The following is a 26526-nucleotide window of genomic DNA, read 5'->3' on the forward strand; positions in this document are numbered from 1 at the left end:
AGGCAGGGACAGGGCGGTGGGTAGATTAGGGCTCACTTTCCCTTCACCTCCTTCCGGCCATTACAGTAGGTGAGAAAATGGACATACGATTTAGCCAGTAAATACTGTGGTATTACCGGAAAAATCATGTGGGCATTTGCCACCACATGTGGGCGTGATTTTGAGCGCCACCCCTGATTCTAATTCTAGGTCTTTAAGGTAGTGATAAATAAACTTATGACTTTTCCTTTTATGAAAAAACAACTATTTGCGATTTTTTTAATTTATTCAATTGCAAAGTTAATTTGTTAGTTTTTTTTGTTCAAATACATAATTTTCATCTGTTTATTCTGTTTTAATTAAAGTCAAATATAAATATGTCCATATATGTTAAAAACAAAAGTTTACATTGTCCTTACTGTCCATCTGGTTTCTCCTGCAGTGTGGGTGAATTTATGAATACAGTAAAAAGAAGCAAGGTTCATGGTTACAATTCAGCTTCTATGCATGGTAAGTAAACAAGGCTATTCGTTTCTTCCTTATATCCACAATACTTTTCCTCAGGTAAATATGATTTGTTTTTTTTGTTTTTGCAGATCCAGGCCAATTTTACCCGAAAAATTAACAAACACTCTTATTAGCCATTTAATGTCTGTGAATAACCTGATATGTTTAAAATATATATATTTTTTTGCTCTTATAGCAATTCCCACATTCTAAATGAGAATATGGCTTCTTCTCTATGTGAGTTCTCTGAGGAGTTCCAAAATTTGATTTCTTTGTAAAACATCTTCCACATATAGAACATCAAAATAGCTTCTCTCCTGTGTGGATTTTCTGATAAGCCCTAAGTTTGCCTTTAGTAGTAGAACATTAATATGGCTTCTCTCCTATGTGACTTCTCTGATGAACACTAAGTTTATGTTTAGTGATGAAACATTTCCCACATTCTGAACATGAGTACGGTTTCTCTCCTGAGTGAATTATCTTATGTCTAACAAGACTTGATTTATCTGAAAAACATTTCCCACATTCTGAACATGAATATGGCTTCTCTCCTGTGTGACTTCTCACATGTTTAACAAGACTTGATTTATCTGTAAAACATTTCCCACATTCTGAACATGAATATGGTTTCTCTCCTGTGTGAATTATCTCATGTCTAACAAGAGTTGATTTATCTGAAAAACATTTCCCACATTCTGAACATGCATATGGCTTCTGTCCTGTGTGAATTCTCTCATGTATAACAAGACTTGATTTAACTTTAAAACAATTCCCACATTCTGAACATGAATATGGTTTCTCTCCTGTGTGAATTCTCTCATGTCTAACAAGATGCGAGTTTTTCGAAAAACATTTTCCACATTCTGAACAAAAATATGGCTTCTCTCCTGTGTGAATTAGCTCATGTTTAACAAGACTTGATTTTTCTGTAAACCATTTCCCACATTCTGAACATGAATATGGCTTCTCCCCTGTGTGACTTCTCTGATGAACACTAAGTTTATGTTTAGTGATGAAACATTTCCCACATTCTGAACATGAGTACGGTTTCTCTCCTGAGTGAATTATCTTATGTCTAACAAGACTTGATTTATCTGTAAAACATTTCCCACATTCTGAACATGAATACGGTTTCTCTCCTGTGTGAATTATCTCATGTCTAACAAGAGTTGATTTATCTGAAAAACATTTCCCACATTCTGAACATGAATATGGCTTCTCTCCTGTATGAATTCTCTCATGTATAACAAGACTTGATTTAACTTTAAAACAATTCCCACATTCTGAACATGAATATGGCTTCTCTCCTGTGTGAATTCTCTTATGTCTAACAAGATGTGAGTTTTTCGAAAAACATTTTCCACATTCTGAACAAAAATATGGCTTCTCTCCTGTGTGAATTAGCTCATGTTTAACAAGACTTGATTTTTCTGTAAACCATTTCCCACATTCTGAACATGAATATGGCTTCTCCCCTGTGTGACTTCTCTGATGAACACTAAGTTTATGTTTAGTGATGAAACATTTCCCACATTCTGAACATGAGTACGGTTTCTCTCCTGAGTGAATTATCTTATGTCTAACAAGACTTGATTTATCTGTAAAACATTTCCCACATTCTGAACATGAATACGGTTTCTCTCCTGTGTGAATTATCTCATGTCTAACAAGAGTTGATTTATCTGAAAAACATTTCCCACATTCTGAACATGAATACGGTTTCTCTCCTGTATGAATTCTCTCATGTATAACAAGACTTGATTTAACTTTAAAACAATTCCCACATTCTGAACATGAATATGGTTTCTCTCCTGTGTGAATTCTCTCATGTCTAACAAGATGTGAGTTTTTCGAAAAACATTTTCCACATTCTGAACATAAATATGGCTTCTCTCCTGTGTGAATTATCTCATGTCTAACAAGAGTTGATTTATCTGTAAAACATTTCCCACATTCTGAACATGAATATGGCTTCTCTCCTGTGTGAATTCTCTGATGAATTACAAGACTTGATTTAACTTTAAAACAATTCCCACATTCTGAACATGAATATGGCTTCTCTCCTGTGTGAATTATCTCATGTTTAACAAGACTTGATTTATCTGTAAAACATTTCCCACATTCTGAACATGAATATGGTTTCTCTCCTGTATGAATTCTCTCATGTATAACAAGACGTGAGTTTTTCGAAAAACATTTTCCACATTCTGAACATGAATACGACTTCTCCCCTGTGTGAACTCTTCGGTTTGTAAAAAGACCTAACATTTTTGTGAACTGTTCACCACATTGAAACCTTTTACCAACTTTCTCAGCTGTACCGGTGGTAACAATCTGTGATTTGTCAGTAGAAGGTTTCTCATGATTGTGGGAATTGAATGATAGATCTGTACTCCGAAGCCCAGGCTGTACATTAAGGGTGATGACGTTTTCTTCTGAAGACTGCTGCATGATATCTTCATCTTCTACTTTATCCCAGTTCTTACTGGGATTTTCTGTTAGGATTAAAAACAAATTTTGGGATTTTGTTTCAAAACAGAAAAGTTGACAATTTTATAACATTCATATTAGGCAGGACACACAGATGCAGTGTTTTGAGCCAAAGTTATAAGTGGATTAAGTTGCAAGAAGTTTAAGCCATGCATTTTGAGTCCACTCCTGGCTTCAGGTCAAAAACGAGTGTTATTTCGGCCTTATGATCTGTATAACATAAGCCCCGAGACATATGTTGATAAAATATATTGATGACAAAGTCCAGGATACTGGTCTATACCCAGTCCTCCACTTTTATAACAAAGCTTAACTTGCTCAAAATTTTTTTTGGGGCGAGAAAAAGGACCTTCTCTGGCAATACCAACACATTTAGCCCTTCAATCAGGGAGTTGCTAGGGTCTTAAAAGATCAGAGGCATAAGCCCAGAGACATATGTTTACCCCTCCCACCCAAAAAAAGATATATATTTTTGCATACATATCGGAGATAGCAAAGGCCTCTATAGCTACACCACTGGATAGAATTGGATGCATTGTATCAGCAGACTTTATCACATATGATAGGCTTTGCTATAGGGCCCAGCTCACTGACATTGCGTCTCCAGCGCTGGACATGGGAAAGGTAAGATAATAATTGCTTTACTTATGTGTTACTAATTTTTTTTGGGTGTGTGTGTGTGTTTTGTTACAGGTTCGGTGGTTGGACTACTTTGGATTCTAGGACTACTTTAATGACGGCGTTTTTTTATTTTCAATAAAATTATTAACGACGATTGTGTTTTTTTATTTCAAAAAATATTTTTTCTATGTCCTTGTATTTGTTTAAAACTATTACTACCGCCTTAGTAATGGCTGCTGGCTGATTGGCAGCATCCATAACCAAGGTGGGGTTTAATGTTAGCCAGTGAAAAGGCCAGCAATAACCCCCATTATTACACCGCACCCACCACCATCACGGGTGGCGGGAAGAGCTGGGTATGATCCAGTATCTGATCTTTGGTGATGGTCGGGTACTGGGGCGGCCGCAGGCTGGTGTGATAAGGCTGGGAAAGCCCTAAAACAGTGAGTCTTCCCATCCTAGTAGTGCTAGCCTGCTGCTGCTATATTGTAGCTGGCTGGTTATGAAAAATGGGTGGACCCCACATTGTTTTTTCTCATTTAAAAAGATAATGTGTCATAAGACCAAGTACACATCTCAGGTTGAATTCACAGACATGACAATGGGATCTGTATATTCTAATGGCTGCATAGTCACCGGATCTTTTTTTATAGAATATCTTTAGGATGTAGTGGAATAGACAGAGTGAGGTTATCAGAATCTCTAATAAAAGTTTCCAGCACATGGTTATATCATTCCACTAAGAATTAAGGCTGTTCTAAGGGGAAAGAGGGTCCTTTCAAGTACTAATAAGGTGGACCTAATGAAGTGGCCTCATTCAAGTTTTAGCCATGTGCCAATTTAATAGCAAGTTGTTGTTCTATTCCTTTGCCAACCTATATTTATTTGGTCATGTTTTTCTCAGGACATAAAGGGCTTCGATCTTGTGTAAAAAAAAAAGTGATATATTTAACTCTGAGGGAGTGGGAGAGGCGTATAGGGGAAAACTCTGCTGCACATTTGAAAACGTCCCTACAGAGATAGGTGAGGGCCAACAGGATGTTTATAGTCTATGGGCAGTTAGTAACTGGTTAAAATAGGTGCTTCCTAATAATCATGGATCTGTTTTTTTTAATACAATATAAAAAAAAACCAACATCTTTAAAGAGGCTCTGTCACCACATTATAAGTGCCCTATGTCCTATATAAGGAGATGGGCGCTATAATGTAGGTGACAGTGATGCTTTTTATTTAGAAAACTATCTATTTTAAACCACTTTATAAGCGATTTTTAGATTTATGCTAATGAGCTTCTTAATGCCCAAGTGGGTGTGTTTCACTTTCGACCAAGTGGGCGTTGTACAGAGGAGCGTATGACGCTGACCAATCAGTGACCAGTCAGCGTCATACACTCCTCTCTATTCATTTACACAGCAGCATCGCGTTCTTACTAGAACACGATGTGCAGCCACATACACAGACATTAACGTTAATCAAGTGTCCTGATAATGAATATACATGACCTCCAGCCTGGACGTCATGTGTATTCAGAATCCAGACACTTCTGAATCTTTTCTGTGAGATTCCAGCAAGAGACGAGTAATCTCGTGAGATTACGATGTAAACGAGATTTTGTTTCCCTTGCTGGAAATCTCACAGAAAAGATTCAGAAGTGTCAGGATTCTGAATACACAGAACGCTCAGGCTGGAGGTCATGTATATTCATGATCAGGACACTTGATTAACATTAATGTCTGTGTATGTGGCTGCACATCGTGTTCTAGTAAAAACGCGATGCTGCTGTGTAAATGAATGTAGAGGAGTGCATGACGCTGATTGGTCAGCGTCATACACTCCTCTGTACAACGCCCACTTGGTCGAAAGTAAAAACACGCCCACTTGGGCATTAAGAAACTCATTAGCATAAAGCTAAAAATCGCTAATAAAGTGGTTTAAAATAGATCGCATTTCTAAATAAAAAGCATCACCGTCAGCTACATTATAGCGACGATCTCCTTATATAGGAGAGAGGGCACTTATAATGTGGAAACAGAGCCTCTTTAAACTCACTTTTAAAACTTCTTAAAGACCCTTAAAGCGTACCAAATTTTTAGATGACTTCTCTGAATAATCTGTCATATGTGTGTACAGGAAGAATACAACTATTTCTGGCCATTATATGATTTGTATAGGGCATTCTATTAGTAGTTTTCCCTCTGCAGGCTCTCTCTCCAATTCTCAGGTTTTCCATGAGATATTGGGTGGAGCCTAACTGCAAATATCTCTTCTACACATTGCACACACAGAGCAGAGAACCAGCTTGGTCTACTATCTCTGTGTAGCACATCTTTAGAAGCTGCAGCAGCATGGAGCATATCATACAGCAGTAAGAAGTGCAGTGGAAAATCCTGCACTGGGGTGACATATAGGTTGCTGGTAATAGTTATGTCTCCTCTCTCTACTCCCACTCTACTCTTCAAGGACTTCTATAGGCAACAGCATCTGTGTCTTTGTGCTCCTGCTCCCCCTATCCTCTCCTATGACTTATACAAGCAAAAGTGTCTGTGTGTCTCTCACCTAGTGTCACGAACACAATTTGCATGGATAAAACAGCTAAATTTTAACTTTAAGTAAATTACAAAGTTGATATATATCAGGTATACTATTAAATTAGCATAAGTTGTTTGAAAAGTTAATGTTAAAGAAGATATGTTCCAAAAGAGCTATTTAGTCTACGGCGGTGAAGGGGAAAATTAGATTTTAGCCGCCTGTTATGTGAAGTATTACATTCTCAGGTTACATAGGCAATCAGCCACATTCCAAGATAGGGGGTAGACTACTCCAATAAGAATGATTAGTTTGAATTCGGAAAGGGCACAGGGGTTTGTTTTACGGAGACTAATGTGAACCATATATGGATCATAAGAAGACCACTAGAGAATCTCGAGCTATGCATGCAACTATGTGTCCAAAAAAAACTGCCCCTTGATAAAGCCATCCACGCGAAAAGCGCGTCGGGGTTTCCCCTTACCTTGGAGCCACTGGACCTTTGGAGCGACATGGGTTAGTTACTCATTCACTTTCTTTCACAAACCTATATTATACAGGGTGGGCCATTTATATGGATACACCTAAATAAAATGGGAATGGTTGGTGATATTAACTTCCTGTTTGTGGCACATTAGTATATGGGAGGGGGGAAACTTTTCAAGCTGGGTGTTGAACATGGCGGCCATTTTGAAGTCGGCCATTTTGTATCCAACTTTAGTTTTTTCAATGGGAAGAGGGTCATGTAACACATCAAACTTATCGAGAATTTCACAAGAAAAACAATGGTGTGCTTGGTTTTAACGTTACTTTATTCTTTCATGAGTTATTTACAAGTTTCTGACCATTTATAAAATGTGTTTAAAGTGCTGCCCATTGTGTTGAATTGTCAATGCAACCCTCTTCTCCCACTCGTCACACACTGAAAGCAATACCGCAGACAAATGCCTCCCGATCTGACCCCCTTAGACTTTTATCTTTGGGGTCATCTGAAGGCAATCATCTATGCTGTGAAGATACGAGATGTGCAGCAACTGAAACTACGGATACTGGAAGCCTGTGCTAGCATTTCTTCTGCGGTGTTGCTATCAGTGTGTGAAGAGTGGGAGAAGAGGGTTGCATTGACAATCCAACACAATGGGCAGCACTTTGAACACATTTTATAAGTGGTCAAAAACTTGTAAATAACTCATGAAAGACTAAAGTAATGTTAAAACCAAGCACAGCATTGTTTTTCTTGTGAAATTCTCGATAAGTTTGATGTGTCACATGACCCTCTTCCCATTGAAAAAACTAAAGTTGGATACAAAATGTCCGACTTCAAAATGGCCGCCATGGTTAACACCCAGCTTGAAAAGTTTTCCCCCTCCCATATACTAATGTGCCACAAACAGGAAGTTAATATCACTAACCATTCCCATTTTATTTAGGTGTATCCATATAAATGGCCCACCCTGTAATTAAACAGGGTGTCCAAAAGGGTCTACAGTTAAACGGATTTCAAAATTATTGAAACGTTTTATCTCCTTCCCATATCTTTCTCCTTTTGACCTCCCTGAACCTACTACATCAAGGCAGGGGGGTGAAAGGGAGCTTGAGCAGTAAAAGGAGGCAGGGGGGGGGAGTTAACCAGTTAGTGGCTATAGTAGCTGCAGGTAATCAGACTCCCAGACAGATAATTGCAGAGAAAGAGGGGTATTATTATTGCAAACCTTTCTGTGATAATCTTGCTGGGTGGACTGGAAAATTAACACAATTCCCACATACCTGGCCTAGGAAAGGGTCTTATGAACATACGAACATACAGGCAGAAAAAGATTGCATTTTTGGACTGTGGGGTGACCCAGGATGGGATTATCAGTATATAAAGGAATGAATGAGAATATGGGAAAAATATCAAAATAAAATTGATTGCTGGTTTCTACCCTGTGTTGAGAGCAGGGAGAAAGGGGACTAAATATAGGCCCTGGCAAAATACAAATAAAGAAAATCTGAAGCGAAGCTTACCTTCCTTTTCAGCAGGGGCTAGTAAATGGATCTAGGATTTTGAACAGAAAACCTCAGGTCAAACACTAGCACTTGGGGACGTTAAAGCTGTGCTATCTGATATCACAGGGGAAAAGACTAATCAGATATTTAATCATCATTTGGACATGATCGGGTAACAACTAGAGAAGATGCATACGATAGGGCTTTGTTAAATCCCTATCGAAACATAATTTGGACAGCACTGAGACAGATGTATCCAGATAGGAGAGATTTGGGGAAGAGTACAGCTAGTTCTATGGGTAATGAGGAAGAACCTATAGTATACATTGAGAAAATACAGAAAAAAAAAAATGGAGAGAGGAGGTAGGACAGGAATGGGATGAGACAGGAAGTGGGCATGTTTTATTTTACCAAATTACTACTAAAGGGTTTGCCTGTATAATTGCAGCAAACGTTAAATCAAATAGCTGCATTGGAAAGCAAACCATGGACAGAAATGTAGGCCCATATAGTACTTTTCTGGAGACAGTTCGAGGAAGTGGAGGACAGAAAAACAAGCAAAAACAGATGACACAGCTGCCTATTGTGGAAGCTGCTGTTGTGACATCCCCACAAACTAACAATAACTTCACCAATAATAATCTTACAACAAATACACCACATATACCCCACCTTATGGAACCACAATATTGAAGGAATCAAAAGAGGTTAATTGCCTACAAGGGGATGGCTTAGAGGTCCCATGGGGGGGGGGGGGGATGACAGGTCCACCTAGAGCACAGTATTGGAACTGCGGCAGAATGGGCCACTTTGCTAGATACGGTCCAAAAACTTTCCGGGCTCCCCCTCAGCAGACTTGTAGCCAGAATCTAATGAGGAGAGGTTATTAACAACATTTTTACGGATGCCCAGAGACGATATGAGTTTTCAGTAGTAACTTCCACTAGTTCATCCAGACAGGAACCCATGGGTACGTTACTAGTGGAAGGTAAACCAGTTAGATATCTTATTGATACGGGAGCAACATTTATCTGTATAGGCAAAGATGCCCCAATGGTCTTTGTCAGCCCAAACTATTGAAACTCAAGTCTTCTCTGGGGAATTATTAACTACACCTTTCACCTAACCTGTACGGGTTACATTGGGTTCCACTACTGTGACCCAACCAATAATGTTGGCCCCACATACCCCTATCAATCTTTAGGAAGAGATTTGCTGAAAAAACCTGAATATGACAATATCTTGTACTGATAATAGTCTCGAATGTGAGGTTAGATCAGGAGCAGGCCAATGTATAATGATGAACCTGGATACTGAACTACATCTGTGTCCTATCTACCCTACAGCTCTTAAAGTAGCAAAAAAATAGGTATGATCCAGAACTTCATGAAGAAATCTCAGGACTTTATTTTATAAATATTAAACATTTTCCTTTTCCTATCTGCATATCTCTTCGTGCGATCAACTGCTTGAGGGATCGCAGACTTAGTTTGTAGCCAGATGTGAAGGAAACTTCTGAATGAAAAATTGGCTGCAGGCACTTGAGATGTAGCTGGCACAGGAAGAGGAACACGTGGATGTTGACTGTACACAATGAAGAACGGAGAAGAAGCAGCACGCTCACTAGTATGATTGTTGTTAGAGAATTCGGCCCATGGCAGAAGCTGTACCCAATTGTCTTGTTGAGCTGAAATAAAAAGACAAAAAGGTAGTTTTCAAGTACCTGGTTGATCCCCTCAATTTGGCCGTTGGACTGTGGGTGATAAGCAGAAGAAAAGTCTAATTTCACATCCAAAAGTCCATGCAGGGCTCTCCAGAACCTAGATGTGAACCGTACACCCCAATCCGACACAATATGGAGGGGGGAGGCCGTGCAGACGAAAGATATGTTGGATAAAAAAAACTTGCCAGGTGAGGAGTAGATTGAAGACCAACCAGTTAAAGGGACAAAATGTGCCTTCTTGGAGAAGGGATCCACCACCATCCAGACAGTTGTACATCTAGCAGAAGGATGAATGTCAGTAACAAAGTCCATAATGATATGTTGCCAGGGGGTAATCAGGAACTGGCAGAGGTAGGAGCAGGCCTGCAGGCTTAGAATGGGTAGCCTTGTTTTGGGCACAGTTCGTACAGGAAGAAGCATAGTTCACGACATCTTTGGGTAGCTGGGGCCACTAGTGATGAGCAATAAAGTCCCGAGTCTTACACCAGAATGCCCAGCCATTTTGGAATTATGCCCCCAGCAGGGAAATCTTTTCCGGTCAGCAGAATGGACAAACATTTTTCCCGGAGGAATGTCCGTGATGTAGAGGGTTCACGGTAATAATCCTATAGGGATCAATGATGTGTTGAGGACTTTCTTCAGAGTCATCAGTCTCTAATGAGCGGGACAGGGCATCGGCCTAAATGTTTTTGTCCGCAGGGCGGAAGTGAAGAAGGAATTTAAATCTAGCAAAGAACAGCGACCATCTGGCTTGACGAGGATTTAGTCACTGTGCGAACTGGAAATATGTAAGATTCTTGTGATCTGTGTAGATGATGATGGGATGAGTAGCCCCCTCCAGCAGGTGTCTCCACTCTTCCAAGGCCAACTTGACAGTGAGCAATTCTCTGTCCCCGATGGAGTAGTTGCACTCGGGGAGAAAAATCTGCATGATACTGCCTTACCCGTGGTATTCTTTTGAAACAGGAGTGCTCAAGCACCAATGAATGAGGCATCAACCTCCAAGAAAAACTGAATGATGATGATGAACAGAGGCAGTGAAGGCACTCTTGCAGTTGAAGAATGCCGACTGCCTCTGGGGTCCAGTCCTTGGCGTTCACTCCCTTCTTGATAAGGTCAGAGATGAGGGCAGTAAAAGACGAGAAATTTGGGATGGACGGACGATAGAATTTAGAGAATCCGAGGAATTTTTGTATAGTTCGGAAACCTTGAGGATATGGCCATTCCAAGACGGACTGCAAATGGATCCAGAAATGGTGAAGGCCACGATCAGAAATAATATACCCCAGGAAGGGCAAGGATTTTTATTCAAAAACACACTTCGAGTTTCGCGTTTAGGTTATTCCACCTTAAATCGCAACAAGATGTCTTCCAGATATACCACCACACAGACATACAGAAGATCATGAAAGATGTCATTTACAAGTTCTTGGAACACAATTGGAGCATTACAAAGGCCAAAGGGCATTACGAGAAACTCGTAGTGAGAGTATCGGGTTTTAAATGCGGTTTTCAAATAGTCAACCTTGGGATACGGATCAGGTTATAGGCCCCACGTAGATCCAGCTTAGTGAACAACTTAGCTCCACGAATCCTGTTAAAGAGCTCAGAGATAAGCGGCAAGGGGTACTTGCTTTTGATTGTAATTTGGTTTAACCCACAGTAGTCAATGCATGGTCGAAGTGATCCATCCTTTTCTCCACAAAGAAGAGTCAAGCTCCGGCTGGCGAAGTAGACTTCCCGATGAACCCTATCTCTAGGTTCTCCCTGACATACTCCGACATGTCCTGGGTTTCCGGCAAGGAGAGGTTAAACCCGTCCACGAGGGGGGAGAGGCTTCAGGAAGCAGCTCGATAGGACAGTCATAAGGACAATGAGGAAGGATCTCTGCCTCTTTTTTGCTAAAAATATCTGTGTAACCAGCGATTGTGGAGGTAGTCCAGAGAGATATTGAGACAGAGGAATGATGACAGGTCAAACCTGAGGCAGACAGCAGTGAAGGCATCTGGGGTAACCACTGAAGGACCTCTCCGGAATTAAAATAGGGCACTGGAGCATGCTGGCGAAGCCATGGCAATCCCAGTAAGGAAAGGGGGGGGGGGTTAATAGCTTTGGTTAGGACATAGAAAGTTATTGACTCATAATGGAGGACTCCTATCTGTAGTCTCAGAGGTTTGCTGATAGACAGGATAGGATCCGACGGAGGTTGTACATCCACGGAAGCGACTGCTAGAGGCTTCTACAGAGGAACAGTAGCCAAGTGGAGACGGTCTACCAAGTCCTGCTGGATACAATTTTCAGCCGCTCCAGAATCCAAGTAGGCAGGCACAGAGTGTGATCCTTCTCCTGTGACAATAGACACAGGAATAGAAAGTCTGGGAGAGAATTTAGTTGTACAGTTAGATTCACTTACAGTTGTCTCTTCAATCAACCCTATGCGCTGGAGTTTCCCGGCTTCTGAGGGAATTGACGCACGAAATGGCCCTTGTGACTACAGTATAGGCACAACCCAGTTGATCATCTGCGTTGCCATTCTTGGTCGGTCAGCCTGAGTCTGTCTACCTGCAAGGGCTCCTCCGAGGGTACAAAAGAAATAGGCAGAAGAGGTATTTGAAACTTTGGTGCCAATAGATAAGATCTCTTCTCCCGGCGTACTTCCAAAATGTGCTCTTGGATCATCATGTCGATCCGGGTTGCGAGAAGTATCAGGGCATCCAAAGTGGAGGGAAGATCACGGGCTGCTAGTTCAGCCTTTATACGTGCGGCTAGACCCTGCCAGAAGGTTGCCACTAGTGCCTCATTACTCCAGGCTAGCTCCGCTGCCAACGTACGGAAGAGAATAGAAGACTCCCCTAAATTAGATTCCCCTTGTTTGAGGCCGCTGTAGATAATGTTCGACCCGGTTCCTCAAAACACAGTGTGGAATGTCTCTAGAAAGAATGGTAAATTAGAGGATTCCAGGCCCTCTCGTTCCAAAATGGGTTCCGCCCATGCCAGGGCCTTGTCAGAGAGAAGAGAAATCATAAAAGCAATCTTGGCCTCATCAGAGAGGAAGAGATGAGCCTGTAATTTGAAGTGGATCTTACACTGATTAATGCAGCCTCTACAGGTCTTAGCATCCCCGACGTAGCAAGGAGGGAGAGGCAGCAAAATTCCAGACCCAGAACAAGCAGGTGGATTGACAGAAGGTGAAGTAGGAGGAGCAGGCACGGGTGGAGAATCCAAACGGGCACCTATGTTGTTAACAGCGAGTAGAAGCTAATCTTGTCGTGCTCAGAGTTCACACATGTCTACTTGCAACAATTGGACCGCAGACTTGGGCTGACCAGCGAGATCGTGAGGTATGTAGACTCACTAGGCCGCTCCACCGTGGCAAAGTAGCAGCTGGTCAAACAAAAAGTCAGTGAAAGTCTTAAGACAAGAGTTCCTGGACAGGAGATTTGGTAGACTTGGCACAGATGACACTTGGCACAGAAGTGTAGTCGTCCAGGCCCATGGGCCGGCAGACAAGGTACAGATGGTAAACACGACTCCGACACTAGACTTTTGCACTGGAACAAAACACAATTACTGGATACGGGAATACAGAATACAACGAAGGCACCATTTGCTAAACGAACATGGGAAGACACAACAATGCTCAGGCAAGACGGAAGAGGGCAGAGTCCTTTTTATAGTCCAGGGTGCGTTGGGATTGGATGGGGTTGATTTTCCTGGCAGAAGCCGAGGCAGTATAGTGTGCCAGCGTCTCAGAGGAGGGAGAAACCGGCACGAGCTCGCGGGTCCGTGGTCGCGGCCATTGGAGGGTACGTAATGCCGGCGGTCCGCCACTGCGGCCATTACAATAGTGAAGATGTAGGCCTTATAAACTTTATGGGACCTGTACAGACAAAATTAAAACTAGGCACCATCCTTCCTTAGATTAAACAATATCCTCTATACAAAGAAGAAGAGGACGGCATAGCCCCAGTTATAAATCTGGAGAAGAGAGGTGTTATTTACCAAACTAGCAGTCCCTGTAACACCCCTATACTTCCTGTAAAGAAGCGCACCATGGGGAAATGGAGAATGGTGGAAGATGAGACAAATTAATCAGATAGTGGAGGCTTTATTTCCTGTAGTGCCAAACCCTGCCATTATTCTATCCAACATCCCACCTTCAGCTAAATATTTTTACATTACTTACCTGTGGTAACACCTCCTGGAATTTCCTCCTCCACTTCACTCTTACACCGTTGATCATCCCTCACCCGCTCTTCTTCTGCTTCATCCTCCTCTTTAATATTAGTCAGATCTTCCCCAATTTCACATATGTAACAATTCAGTACAATAAAGCAGAGTGCGCAGAATCGAACAGATCAACATAAGAAACCACCAAAATCTATGACCACATCTATGGCTACAGGACCAAAAAGATCCACCCCCCTCCCCCTATATAGATCTGGTATAGGGCTCAGCTTCATCTACCAGAAGATTCTCCGGGACATTTTGATTTTCCTCTGGAGAGTCCTGGGAATACAGAGGACTGGGACATCTCTCTGGTGGATTTCTCCTACTGGATCCATCTGTAGTAAACACAGTGACTGAATACATAACTACTGTATATCTGTCCATATATCAGACACTTCTCTCAACACCTGAAATTACATGTTTATTTTTGGAGCGTAAATTATAGCATTTGGGTCCTCACCAACCGTGCTTGGGTCCTAGCACTTGGTAGTGCGTAGGCCTAATATGGCCAATGGGCAAACGAGATCCAATTGCGGCGCAGGGGAAAGACGGCTTTATACGCCGCTATAATATTCAACGTACACACTTGAAAACGGGAGGACACATCTATTTTAAGAGTGCCCTGCTAGACCAAAAAATGCCAAGGCGTTACCTGCTTATTAGCCCCTTAAGCACCGAGCCATTTTTTGCCATAAGGACCAAGACCATTTTTTTTGTTTTTGCCTCCTCATATTACATCAGCCATAACTTTTTATTTTTAAGGCTACACAGTAATGCTCCCCAGAATCAGTTGTGAAAAAGGCACAACGTCAGGATAAAATTCGTTTGTGAATTCAAGTCTGCGACCGATGCTCCACCCTGCAGGCATCTAGCCTCAGGTACAATACCTGAGGAAGAGCTCAGATCGACCTTGAAATGCATTGTGCGTTCCTAATGAATCTTTTTATACTTATTCACACAACAGTGACAGCGCCTATTCTATTCCTGCTTTCTTCCGATCACTCTGGATATCGTACATAGTTATTTGACGCCTTGTTGTTTGCTGGACGAGTCAAATATATATTTTAGGAATCATTTTCGGTGAAATACATCCTGGTGCTTTCTCTTTTTTAGGTAAGTGATGCACACGCACCCGGCCTGATGTGAGTCATCAGACCAGGTCAACTGCTATTGCTCCATGCTCCAGTTCTGATGCATGTGCCCATTGTAGGCAGGGCCGGCAAACTGGGCAATTGCCAAGGGCCCCCTGGCCACTATAGCAGCCACAGCGGCTACTACGGTGCCCGAGGCATGTGGGGGCCCGCGCCACCCTGCACATAACATTTATGGGCTGGGCGGCAAGGCCCACTCATGCCAGGTGGAGTCACTAAGACCGGAGGGTGTCCCGGTGCTAGCGACAGCCACACTCAATTATACTTGTGTCCTCAGGACACAGATACAATTGAATACTAAAGGCTGCAGGCCACGTAAGGCCTGTAGCCTATAACGCGCTGCGAAGACTCCCTGCGCAGTCCGGCGTGATGATGTCACTGCATCATGCTGGCCTGCGCAAGCGTCACGCCTGGAGGCTGTGCAGAGCTCTGTCAGTCGTGGAAACACAGTCCAATTTTTTTTTTGGGGGGGGGGAACGACGACTGTGTGGCACTATATACAAGGGAAGGGGGCTGTGTGGCACTATATACAAGGGAGGGGGTGCTGTGTGGCACTATACAGTGGTCTGGGCCAGAAGGAGGAAAAAAAGTAAAGTGAACGACTAATCAGAGAAAACATCACCTGTGAGTCACTGGATATAAATGTGCTGTAATCACTTATATCTAATGCAGAACTCCTGTGTATTACTTGAATTTACCACTATATGGTCACTACATGGCGGTAATATTGATCTTTGTATAAAAGTTTTTATTCAGTAACAGTATGTGGGTATTATTCAGTCACTATGTGGTTATGGTGTGGCAGTATTATTTGGACCTTATATTGTATTATTATCCGTAATATTGGTCTTATAATAGTGTGTTGTGTTCAGTAATAGTATGCAGGTAATACCTAAAGGGATATTCCAGCCAATCAAAATTGATGGGTCGGGGTCCGACTATCGGGACCCCTGCCGGTCAGCGGAAGCACCACTTCCCCATCATTTCTTCTTGCTCACTATGAATCTTCGACATGCATTTAGCTGTGATTCACAGGTATTGCAGCCTTTTCTCCCATTGAAGTGAATAGTGAATGTTTCAGATTTCACTTTACTGAACTAATATTTCGAAGACCTGTTTTTTTAAAAAGCTATTCTAATACATTGCAGTACCTATGTAGTGAAATGCATTAACATGGTTAGTTTTACACGGACAGCAACCTATTAGGCTCCGTCTCTGGCATGGCCTTCCATATAGGGCAGACCTGGAGGTTATTGTAGGCCGTTAGTTGCCATAGCAACTCTGCCTATGGGCTGCAAACCAATTAAATACTGCGGCTGCTATTGACCATAGCATCTAAGGAGTTATTGGCAGGAATCGGAACTAGCTCTGGTCCCTGCCGTTACAGCAGGGTGTTGGCTGTAATATACAGCTGACACCCACGGCTGATAGCGCGGGTCAGCTTCTGAGCCCACGCCATCAGCTTGCCATAACTGTACGACAAAATGTGGCAACACCTTGCTGCTCATACAGTGAAACATTTGTTAACTCCTTCTTGACATTGGTTGTTGTATCTACAAACATGGTATGATGAATATGTCATATTCTGATGTTATATTTAACTTTTAAAGGGTGTTTTCAGATGTTGCGGTCGAGGTGGACATGAAAAAGGTTTTTGATACGGTTGTGATTTTTACAGGTGAAACTGCAACCGCATAGAAAACCGCAGAAAATCGCAGTAAAAACAGATGCGGTTTTTTTAAAGTATTTTATGTTTTTTGGTGCGGTTTCAACCACAATGTTTGTATACACCCTAAGACTACGTAGATATATAAAGGTCTAGTTTTTTGTGTGATTAGTTTTTTTAGGGGTAGCATTTCACATTGATAAAAATAACTTTATATGTATTGTTGGCATTCCCATATTAAAAACAAAGTATGTGCATGTTCTCTACTGTTTACTGCAGTGATTTCCAACCAGGGTGCCGCGACACTCCTCTAATTCACTGCCACAAGAAGTGGAATCCCCGACGCTCTGGCCGGGAATTCCGCTCCTAGAGGGAAACCGTGACATCACTGTAGAGACATCAGGGGCTCCCTGCAGGACCGGAATCCCTGGCCAGACTGTTGCTGGCGCTATGGCTGGGAAATCCACTCCTACAGGGAGCCCCTGACGTGAAATCCCCGGCCACAGCTTGGTCGATGCTCTGGCTGGGTATTCCACTCCTAGAGGGAGCCCCAATGGCGCTGTCTACAGGAGGGGTAGCGCTATCTTCAAGGAGGATGGCGTATCTTCAAGGAGGGTCTGGCATTATCTACATTGGCACTATGTACAGGGACATTGTGGCGCTACCTACATGGGCACTTTGTGTGGCACTATCTACATGGGCACTGTGGCACTATTTGGGGAATGCCACTAAGGGGGCGTTATACTGTATGGGGGCAGCTATAGGCACATTATACTGTATGGTGCAGCTATGGGGGCATTATACTGTATGCGGGCAGCTATAGGGATATTATACTGTATTGGGGCAGCTATGGGGCATTATACTGTATGGTGCAGCTGTGGGGGTATTATACTGTAATGGGGCAGCTAGTTTAACATTTTTATTTGTGCCAGTGAGGAACTTTATAGTCATGTCAAATGAGGTCATAAAATTCACAGGCAATGTTAACCTCTTCCCCACATCTGCTGTATATGTATGACGAAAGTCAGAAGGGATAGTATAGAGTGGCTTTATAGGCTGTGCCCACTCCAAAAGCTGCATGTGTCAGTTGTATGTTACAACCCACACTTGCATTTTTTGCAGCACCCCAAATATACCTATCTATATGTGTGGTGCCTGTACTCTGCACTTCATGGCAATAAACGGGATCAGAGAGGACTCCGATCCCGCTCGCTTAACCCCTTAGATGCCGTGGTCAATAGCGACCACAGCATCTAAGCTGTTAGAAAGAGGGGGAGCACCAATGGTTGTCATGGCAGCCTAGGGAGACTAAAAAAATAAATAAAAGGAAAACACAATTAAACCCTTAAAGAGAACCTTCACCTGCCCAAAAACTGCATCTGACATCTCAGTTAGATTGCATGCGCCTCAAAAATTCTGCAGCTTTACATTTTTTTCTTCTAGCCCCAACCGTTGCGGAGATATCGGTGCCGTTAGTTTTGGTGCTCGATATGCAAATGAGGCCTTTGACTGGCAAGTGGGCGGGTAACACCTGTCAAATGATAAGGGGTAACTACGCACTTGACAGTAAGAGGCCTCATTTGCATATCGGACACTAGAACTAATGGTCCCAATATCTCAGGAACGGTGGGGGCTGCAGGAAAAAAACTAAATAGCATCAGAATCTGTAAAGCGCCTTCAATCTAACTCAGCTGCAGTTTTTTGGGCAGGTAAAAGGTTCTCTTTAACGCATTATGACGTGCCCATACATCATAGTGCAGGGGCAGAATTATGGAGCGGGCCCACGTGCTGAGCCTACTCCATACGCTGCGGGTATCAGCTGTGTATTACTGCTGACACCTGGGACTAACGGCCAGGAACAGCGATCGCTGAAAACTTTATGTAACTGTATTAAACACTTTTTTTAAATAATCTTTTAGCGCTGCAATCAGAAGGACGCCAGGAATAAGAGGTATAAACCTTGACAGGTCCTCCTTAAGAAACCTCCCAATTCACTTTCTAAATTCATTATTACTGACCTGTGGTAACACCTCCTGGAATTTCCTCCTCCACTTCACTCTTACACGGTTGATCGCCCCTCACCCACTCTTCTTCTTCATCCTCCACTTTAATATTAGTCAGATCTTCCCCCTGATTTCACATATGTAACAATTCAGTACAATACAGCAGAGACTGCGAAGAATCTAACAGATCAACATAAGAAACCACCAAAATCTATGACCACATCTATGACCGCAGGACCAAAAAGCTCCACACCCCCCTATATAGATCTGGTATACGGCTCAGCTTCATCTACCTGATGATTCTCTGGGACATTGTGATTTTCCTCTGGACAGTCCTGGGAATACAGAGGACTGGGACATCTCTCTGGTGGATTTCTCCTGCTGGATCCATCTGTAGGAAACACACAGTGACTGAATACATGACTACTGTATATCTGTCTATATATCAGACACTTCTCTCTACACTTCTAGGTTTACTGATCAGAGCCGGAATTACAATGTTGAGGCCCTTTCTCCCTGTGCGGATGTTCCTGCACCTTGTAAGCCGCAGGCCTAAAGTAGACTGTGGCCTACCAGAGTGAATAGCGGGGTGCCAACAGCTCCCTGCTCCGCCATAGTATTCAACTGTATCGGCATTCTGTGGACGCAGATACACTTGAAAGTAGCGGGACAACAGGTCGCCTCTATTTTAAGAGTTCCCTGCCAACCCCCAAAAAAGTATTAGGACATCTCCTGTATACTAGCGTCTTAAAGGCGGTGTACACCTTTATAAGCAATATTTATATTGCTTTTAGGTGATTATACACGTCTTTTTAAAGTGACTTTTAGTAAAAACGTTTTTTTTTCCAGTTCCTACGATGCAGCGGTTATGTCTCCTCTATACACAAAAGCTGGATCATTCACTATGAGTCGAATCCGGTAGTGAAGTGAACTGACGACTCGACTGAGAGCGGGTCCTGTGTCTCTAACACACAGAATCATAGTAATTACCATCACATCTAAGATGAAGAACATGGATACACAGGACCCGCTCTCAGCCGAGTCGTCAGGTCACTTCACTTATGGATTTGGCTTATAGTGAATGATCCAGCTTCTGTGTATGGAGGAGACATAACGGCTGTATCATAAAAACTATAAAACAAAATAAATAAAAGTTTGTAATCACCTGAACTAAATTTGTAATAAAAAATTTTTGGTCCTATAATAAGGTGTACATAGTCCTTAAAGGGAAGGTGTCAGTATTTTTTTATTATTATTAGATTGCTTTTAATATGATATTAACAAATTTTATTTGTGTTCTCATGTTCTACTTTTTACTGTGTTTTTACTTTTACGTCTCTATGGGGGCTGCCATTTTTTTTTTATCTCTGTATGTGTCGATTAACGACACATACAGAGATGGAATACGGCCCATACAACCCCACAGAGAATGCGAACGGGAGCCGTTCCATTCTCTGAAGCGTACGCCGTCTGTATGGGAACGGTGAATGCGCCGCTCCCACACAGACCAAAACGAAGCTCGTTCGCAGAGCGAAATCCGGCGCCATTTTCATGTGGACCGGAAGCCGCTGCCGAACAATAAGATGACGACTTCCGGCCGCGGCTTCCGGTCATATGTTCAAGGAAGCGAAGGCGCAACGAATAGGAGCGGAGGTGGCGGCGGCAGAAGCAGGTAATTTATGTTCGTGTATGTGATGTGTGTATTATGTTCGTGTTCTACTGTCTGCTGAGCCCTGTATCTAATCCTCCTACACTGTGCAGTAGCTCAGAAAATGGCGGCACACAGTGTAGGAGGTTTGAAGATTAAAACCCCTCCTTCTCATGGCACTAGCGAGAAAAAGGGAGGGGGGATTGTGTGAGGACACTAGAGGAGAGTGTTTGCACCCCAAATTTGCAGCATAAATCAATGAGGTTGCTTTACCACAGTGACCATGCTGCAATTTTTGGAACTGCTCCCTCTAGTGTCCAGCACATGGAAATGTTATAAATTAGAATCTAAATAATATTTCCTGACTTGTGAAAAAATTAAAACAATGTGTAATCACTCAAACACTAATTGTTTAACTGAAAAAAAAATAAAACATTTCTAGCGACACATTCTCTTTAAGGACAGAACCATTTCTGGCTTTAAATAATTACTGCCGCAGCCAGTTTTGACTTGAGAGAACCATTTCTAAAATCGGACGTGTCAATTTAAGGGTATGTGCACAACGTGCAGATTAGCTGCTGATTTTCTGCAATGGATTATATTGCGGAAAGTCTGCAGCGTATTACAGTAGCAGAAATAACAAGGTGTATAAAAGAAACTCCTTTCTGGGGCGCTCCTGTGCTGGTACTCAGATAAATTTGTAGTCGGCTTTCAAAGAATAGGAATTTAACAGTCGCCGGTTCCCGGGTGCATACAGTCTTGCGGAAATGCAAGTTTAGCAGAAGCACTCAGGAACAGTTGCCAGTTCCCGTGTGCAGGCGGGGATTTGGACAGCGCTACTGCTGTGCATGAGCAGTAGCAGCTACATGATTGTAGTCACACCAAGCAATCGGGAATAATCGGAAGTTCCTGAGTGCAAACTAAATAAAGCGCGTTCATGAGAACATTGAAAGCGACCACAAAGCCATACCATGGTCGGGATGTGTCTTTTCCCGACCATAGCCAGAGGAATGGGTTATGGTCGGATCCAAGGGCAACCAGTAACACAACAAAACTTCTAACAGAGGCATGGTAATAATATATCTTTATACCAGGACATTTTATAAAATAATGCAGTTAAATGTCTCTATAAATGGCAGTTATACATTTGTGCAATTATAGGTTAAGACCTAAATCTAAAATAAAATGAAACAGCTCAAAACAAACATTGTAAAACACTCCCACAATGAACTTTTACCCCTTAGTGTATGTTCACACGCCCTATTTTCAGGCTGTAAACGGCTAATAATGCGAGGGCTGAATGCCTCCAAACGTCTGCCCATTGATTTCAATGGGAAAAACGGCATTCCATTCCCACGTGCAGCGCGAAACACGGGCAAATATAGGACATGTCGTGCGTTTCACGCAGCGCACATACGCTGCGTGAAATTCACTGACAGTCCGAACGGCCCCATTCAGTAACATAGGTCTGTGCGACGCGCGTGATTTCCACTCGCGTAGCACGGACGTATTATACGTTTGTGTGAATAAGGCCTTAGGATGACATTTTAAGTGATGTTTTCTGCCTGACGAAGACCTCTGTACGAGGTTGAAGCGCGTTGCATTAGTATTTGTTTTTACACGCTTGTGTGAATAAATTCCTATTCTTTGAAAGCCAACTACAAATTTATCATTTGTACCAGCACAGGAGCGCCCCAGAAAGGAGTTTCTTTTATACACCTTGTCATTGATTACCTGACTACGGGAGGACCTCAAGCATTGGAGCTACACGCCCAGATTCAACTCCGGAGGCCCGCACACTATGCCGACATCGGGGGCTGATTAAGCCCGACACATTCTAAAGTGGAGTCGTGCCGATAATCCTGAAAAACTCCACCAGGTAAGTCTACCTAGATTCACTGCACATATATTGTACATATCTTTTTTTGTTCTTTTTCTTATAAGTAAATCTGGATGAGATTTCAACAGATCTCAACCACACACTGCGGAAAATACACAGAAAAGAAGTGCGGTGCAGATTCTCAATCTACATCATGTCAATAACTCTTGTGAAAATGCTGCAGAATTTCCACACAGAAAATCCAAAATAAGATTTTACTTTTGTGAGAACACATTGTACTTTATATTAGTGGGAAATTTTGCTCTATACATTCTTAGTTACTGTAAAGGGAAATGTCCCCTAAAATATAGAGACACAGCCCTGGTCATGAGCAACGGCTTCACTACAAGGCAGGACAATAACTTATTGTCCTGCTCTGTTTGGAGGCGATGGAGACAGGAGATACTGCTTTGATCTCCGGTCTCCATTTTAAACTTTGCGCAATCTCGCGGGATTTCGCGCGGGCACTCATGAGTCGGCTGGTGATATGTTATCACCATGTTAGCCCTGTGTCGGTACGCTCAAAATGGCAGACTACCTCACCACTCCACCGACGAGGAGCAGCTGGGACCTGCCTGCCTCCCACATCAGCTCACCTGTCCTGCCGCCTGTCTCCGGCTCCTGCTCCCCTGCTACACCAACGCTAAGCATCATAGTGAAGCAACAGCTACACTTTAACTCTCTCTCTCTCCCGGTCTGCCCCTGAGTTTACCCTTGCTGCCCCTGAGTCCCTAGTTAACCCTTGCCGCCCCTGAGTTAACCCTTGCTGACCTACACATCCCCTGGGAACCCTTTCCCACCTGCCTGCACATTTCCCTAGTTACACATCCCTGGTTAAGCCTTTCCCACCTGCCTGCACGTTCCCATTGTTAACCCTTTACCTGACTCCCCTGGTAAACCTTTTCCTCCACCTCTCTTGTTAACCCTTAGTGTACAGGGACAGTTATTTAGGAGGGAGTGAGACAGAAATAGTGAGCGTGTGAGAATTACAAGTAACTTATGGGTATGTATTGTAACGCAACGTATATATATATATATATATATATATATATATATATATATATGTTTAGGTAAGTAGGTGGTGGTATAGATTAGGATTGTGATATCTTGTTTATACTGGGCCGTGTAGTGTCAGTGTATTCAATACATATTAAGTTGTATCAAAACCACAAAAAAGGCCATACTTACTAGGTAGGTGGGTGGGTGAAAACCCGTTCCCAGCAGGACGCAGACAGATCAAAAAATGCTGCAGAAGGAGTGTGCATTAAATAGTGATAGCCCCTCCCACTAGTCTTGAGGGGAGTGGCGAACTAAGTGCTCAAAGGTGTGCGATAAATGAGTGTCAGTGTTAGTGTAGTGCTAGGGTGTGAAATGTATGGTAAAAAATAAATGTGTATGTATGAAAGTGTCAGAACTGTGTGATAATGTAATAAAAATAAATAATAAATAAATGTGATGAATAGGGGTCAGTGCTGTGAATAGTACATGGGGTGTCAGTACTATGTGTAATACGACTTGACGACCAGCACATTATCCCTCCACGTATTACACATAGTACTGACACCCCATGTACTATTCACAGCACTGACCCCTATTCATCACATTTATTTATTATTTATTTTTATTACATTATCACACAGTTCTGACACTTTCATACATACACATTTATTTTTTACCATACATTCACACCCTAGCACTACACTAACACTGACACTCATTTATCGCACACCTTTGAGCACTTAGTTCACCACTCCCCTCAAGACTAGTGGGAGTGCCTATCACTATTTAATGCACCTTCTTTTGAATCATTTTTTTACCTGTCTGCGTCCTGCTGGGAACGGGTTTTCACCCACCCACCTACCTAGTAAGTATGGCCTTTTTTGTGGTTTTGATGTTATCTATGTCCCATTTTTTCTGCTTGTGTTTTTAAATTAGGAACGAAAAGCTCTAGTTAGGGACTCGCAAGGAACTGGGGACCCTTGACGTTGGGTTGCGAGCTTTGCGTATTTTGGCCAAAATAACAACTAATACCCCATGTTTCATGGATGTATTTTTTACTATGTATACTACTTTTTTTCAGGACGCAGCCAGGTCTTATATGCTGGGAGGGCATGATGTGCTGGCGTTTGGTTTGGCATGCAGAGCAGCCCGCTTTAGCTAACAGTAGCGGCGTTACAAATAGGCTGTTATTCGGCAAGATATGCTATGCCTGACGACCAGCACATTATCCCTCCACGTATTACACATAGTACTGACACCCCATGTACTATTCACAGCACTGACCCCCATTCATCACATTTATTTGTATTACATTATCACACAGTTCTGACACTTTCATACATACACATTTATTTTTTACCATCCATTTCACACCCTAACACTGACACTCATTTATCGCACACCTTTGAGCACTTAGTTCGCCACTCCCCTCAAGACTAGTGGGAGTGCCTATCACTATTTAATGCACACACCTTCTGCAGCATTTTTTGATCTGTCTGCGTCCTGCTGGGAACGGGTTTTCACCCACCCACCTACCTAGTAAGTATGGCCTTTTTTGTGGTTTTGATGTGATCTATGTCCCATTTTTTCTGCTTGTGATATTAAGTTGTTATGTGTATTGGGATGCAAGGTAGGGGAGCTAGACATAACCCTAGTGACCCTGATATAAAGGAGGCAGTAATGGTGGGTGACACTAGCCAGTGAACCCCACCATTACCCCAGCTCTTATACAGTTAGATAGTTAATAAGGATGAAAAAAGACACAAGTCCAACCTATAATCCCACCGTGTTGATCCAGAGGAAGACAAAACCCCCCATGAGGTGGATGACAATTGTCTCATTAAGAGAAAAACATATATATGTCTCTTCTCACCTTGTGATGTGCGGGGCCGGTAGTTCTCCATCATGACCTCCTCGTACAGATCCTTGTGTCCTTCTAGATACTCCCACTCCTCCATGGAGAAATAGACAGTGATATCCTGACACCTTATAGGAACCTGACACACACAATGATACAGTCATTACCCAGACACCTCCAGTGCTGTTACTGTAGAATTTCCCAGCATTCCCAACAGTGTCACCTCTCCAGTCAGCAGCTCAGTCATCTTGTAGATCAGTTCTAAGATCTTCTTCTCATGTATCCGGGAGTGAGGGGGAGGCTCTGTGATGGGACTACTGCTCCATCCTCCTGACTCATGGATGATGGGAGTCGTGCAGTCACCCGATGTCTTCTTCACTATTGTGTACTCCTGTGTATGGAGAGAGACACTTAGAGAACTGAACACAGTATTCCCCCCTCAGTAGAAAGAGGGAGATTGTGACCCCACTGTATAGAGCTCTAGTGACCCCACATCTGTAATACTGGAGACCATATCTACAAAAAGACATTGAGAAAATAGAACGAGGCCAAAACTAAAAAGGAAATAATATTGGGGGGACTAGATGGACCATGTGCTCTCCTCCTGCCGTCATCTCCTATGTTTCTATATAGAGGTCATCCTGATCCTCCTGGTTCCTGGTCACTCATTGCTCTACAACATTACTATTGCTGCATTGGTGACATGACACATAACTGACCATATTGGTGGCTGATCTTCAGCTTCTTGACGTCACTTGGAAGGTCTGGACGCTGTTATACAGGACACGGGATTCTTCCTATTATGTATTGTCCCTTCCCTATGTGTGACTTGTTCTATAATGTAGTAAAGTTTACCTCTCCGCTCAACAAGTAGATGATCTCCAAGGTGAAGTCTAATATTCTTCTGCTCATCTCATTCCTGTCCTTGTCCATCCTTGGTGGGTCATTCAGGAGAAGGAACGTTGTGGAGGAGAAGATGAGAAAACTGGAGGAACTGGAGGATCTAGTACTGCAGACGTCTTTATGAAGGAAGGAGAACATGGAGATCATACAGGGGACATCATCACGTGTGACATACAGAACCTCACTTATTCATCATTGAGAGAAACATCTTCTCAGAGCCGTCACCACATGGAATAAAGGGGTATTCTCAACACGGACATTTCTCCCCAGGATATGCCAGAAATGTCTGATAGATGCGGCTCCACCTCTGGCCGTGCTCGGCTGTTTCTAGACCTCCTATACAAGCGAATGGAG

The 26526-nt window shown here is 42.7% G+C and overlaps 1 protein-coding gene across 1 annotated transcript; it reads right to left on the bottom strand.

The window, feature by feature from the left end:
* Positions 1-280: 280 nt before the first annotated feature.
* Positions 281-26195, bottom strand: LOC142699990 (uncharacterized). Its single transcript, XM_075848085.1, has 6 exons — positions 26125-26195; positions 25493-25660; positions 25285-25408; positions 19179-19276; positions 18901-19012; positions 281-2981 (listed from the first exon to the last, which is right to left on the bottom strand). The coding sequence occupies exons 1-6, from the start codon at positions 26179-26181 to the stop codon at positions 853-855; spliced, it is 2688 nt and encodes an 895-aa protein (XP_075704200.1). The 5' UTR covers positions 26182-26195; the 3' UTR covers positions 281-852.
* Positions 26196-26526: the final 331 nt, after the last annotated feature.

This window comes from Rhinoderma darwinii, unplaced genomic scaffold, assembly GCF_050947455.1.
Source record: "Rhinoderma darwinii isolate aRhiDar2 unplaced genomic scaffold, aRhiDar2.hap1 Scaffold_1740, whole genome shotgun sequence".
Taxonomy (NCBI): Eukaryota; Metazoa; Chordata; class Amphibia; order Anura; family Rhinodermatidae; genus Rhinoderma; species Rhinoderma darwinii.

Excerpts from the sequence above, each read along its gene's own strand:
- LOC142699990 (XM_075848085.1), bottom strand. The coding sequence starts at position 26,181 with ATGAGCAGAAGAATATTAGACTTCACCTTGGAGATCATCTACTTGTTG. Across the intron at positions 25,661-26,124 it reads TCTACTTGTTGAGCGGAGAG|GAGTACACAATAGTGAAGAA; the intron begins GTAAACTTTACT and ends CTCCATACACAG. Across the intron at positions 2,982-18,900 it reads TCCAGGAGGTGTTACCACAG|AAAATCCCAGTAAGAACTGG; the intron begins GTCAGTAATAAT and ends TAATCCTAACAG.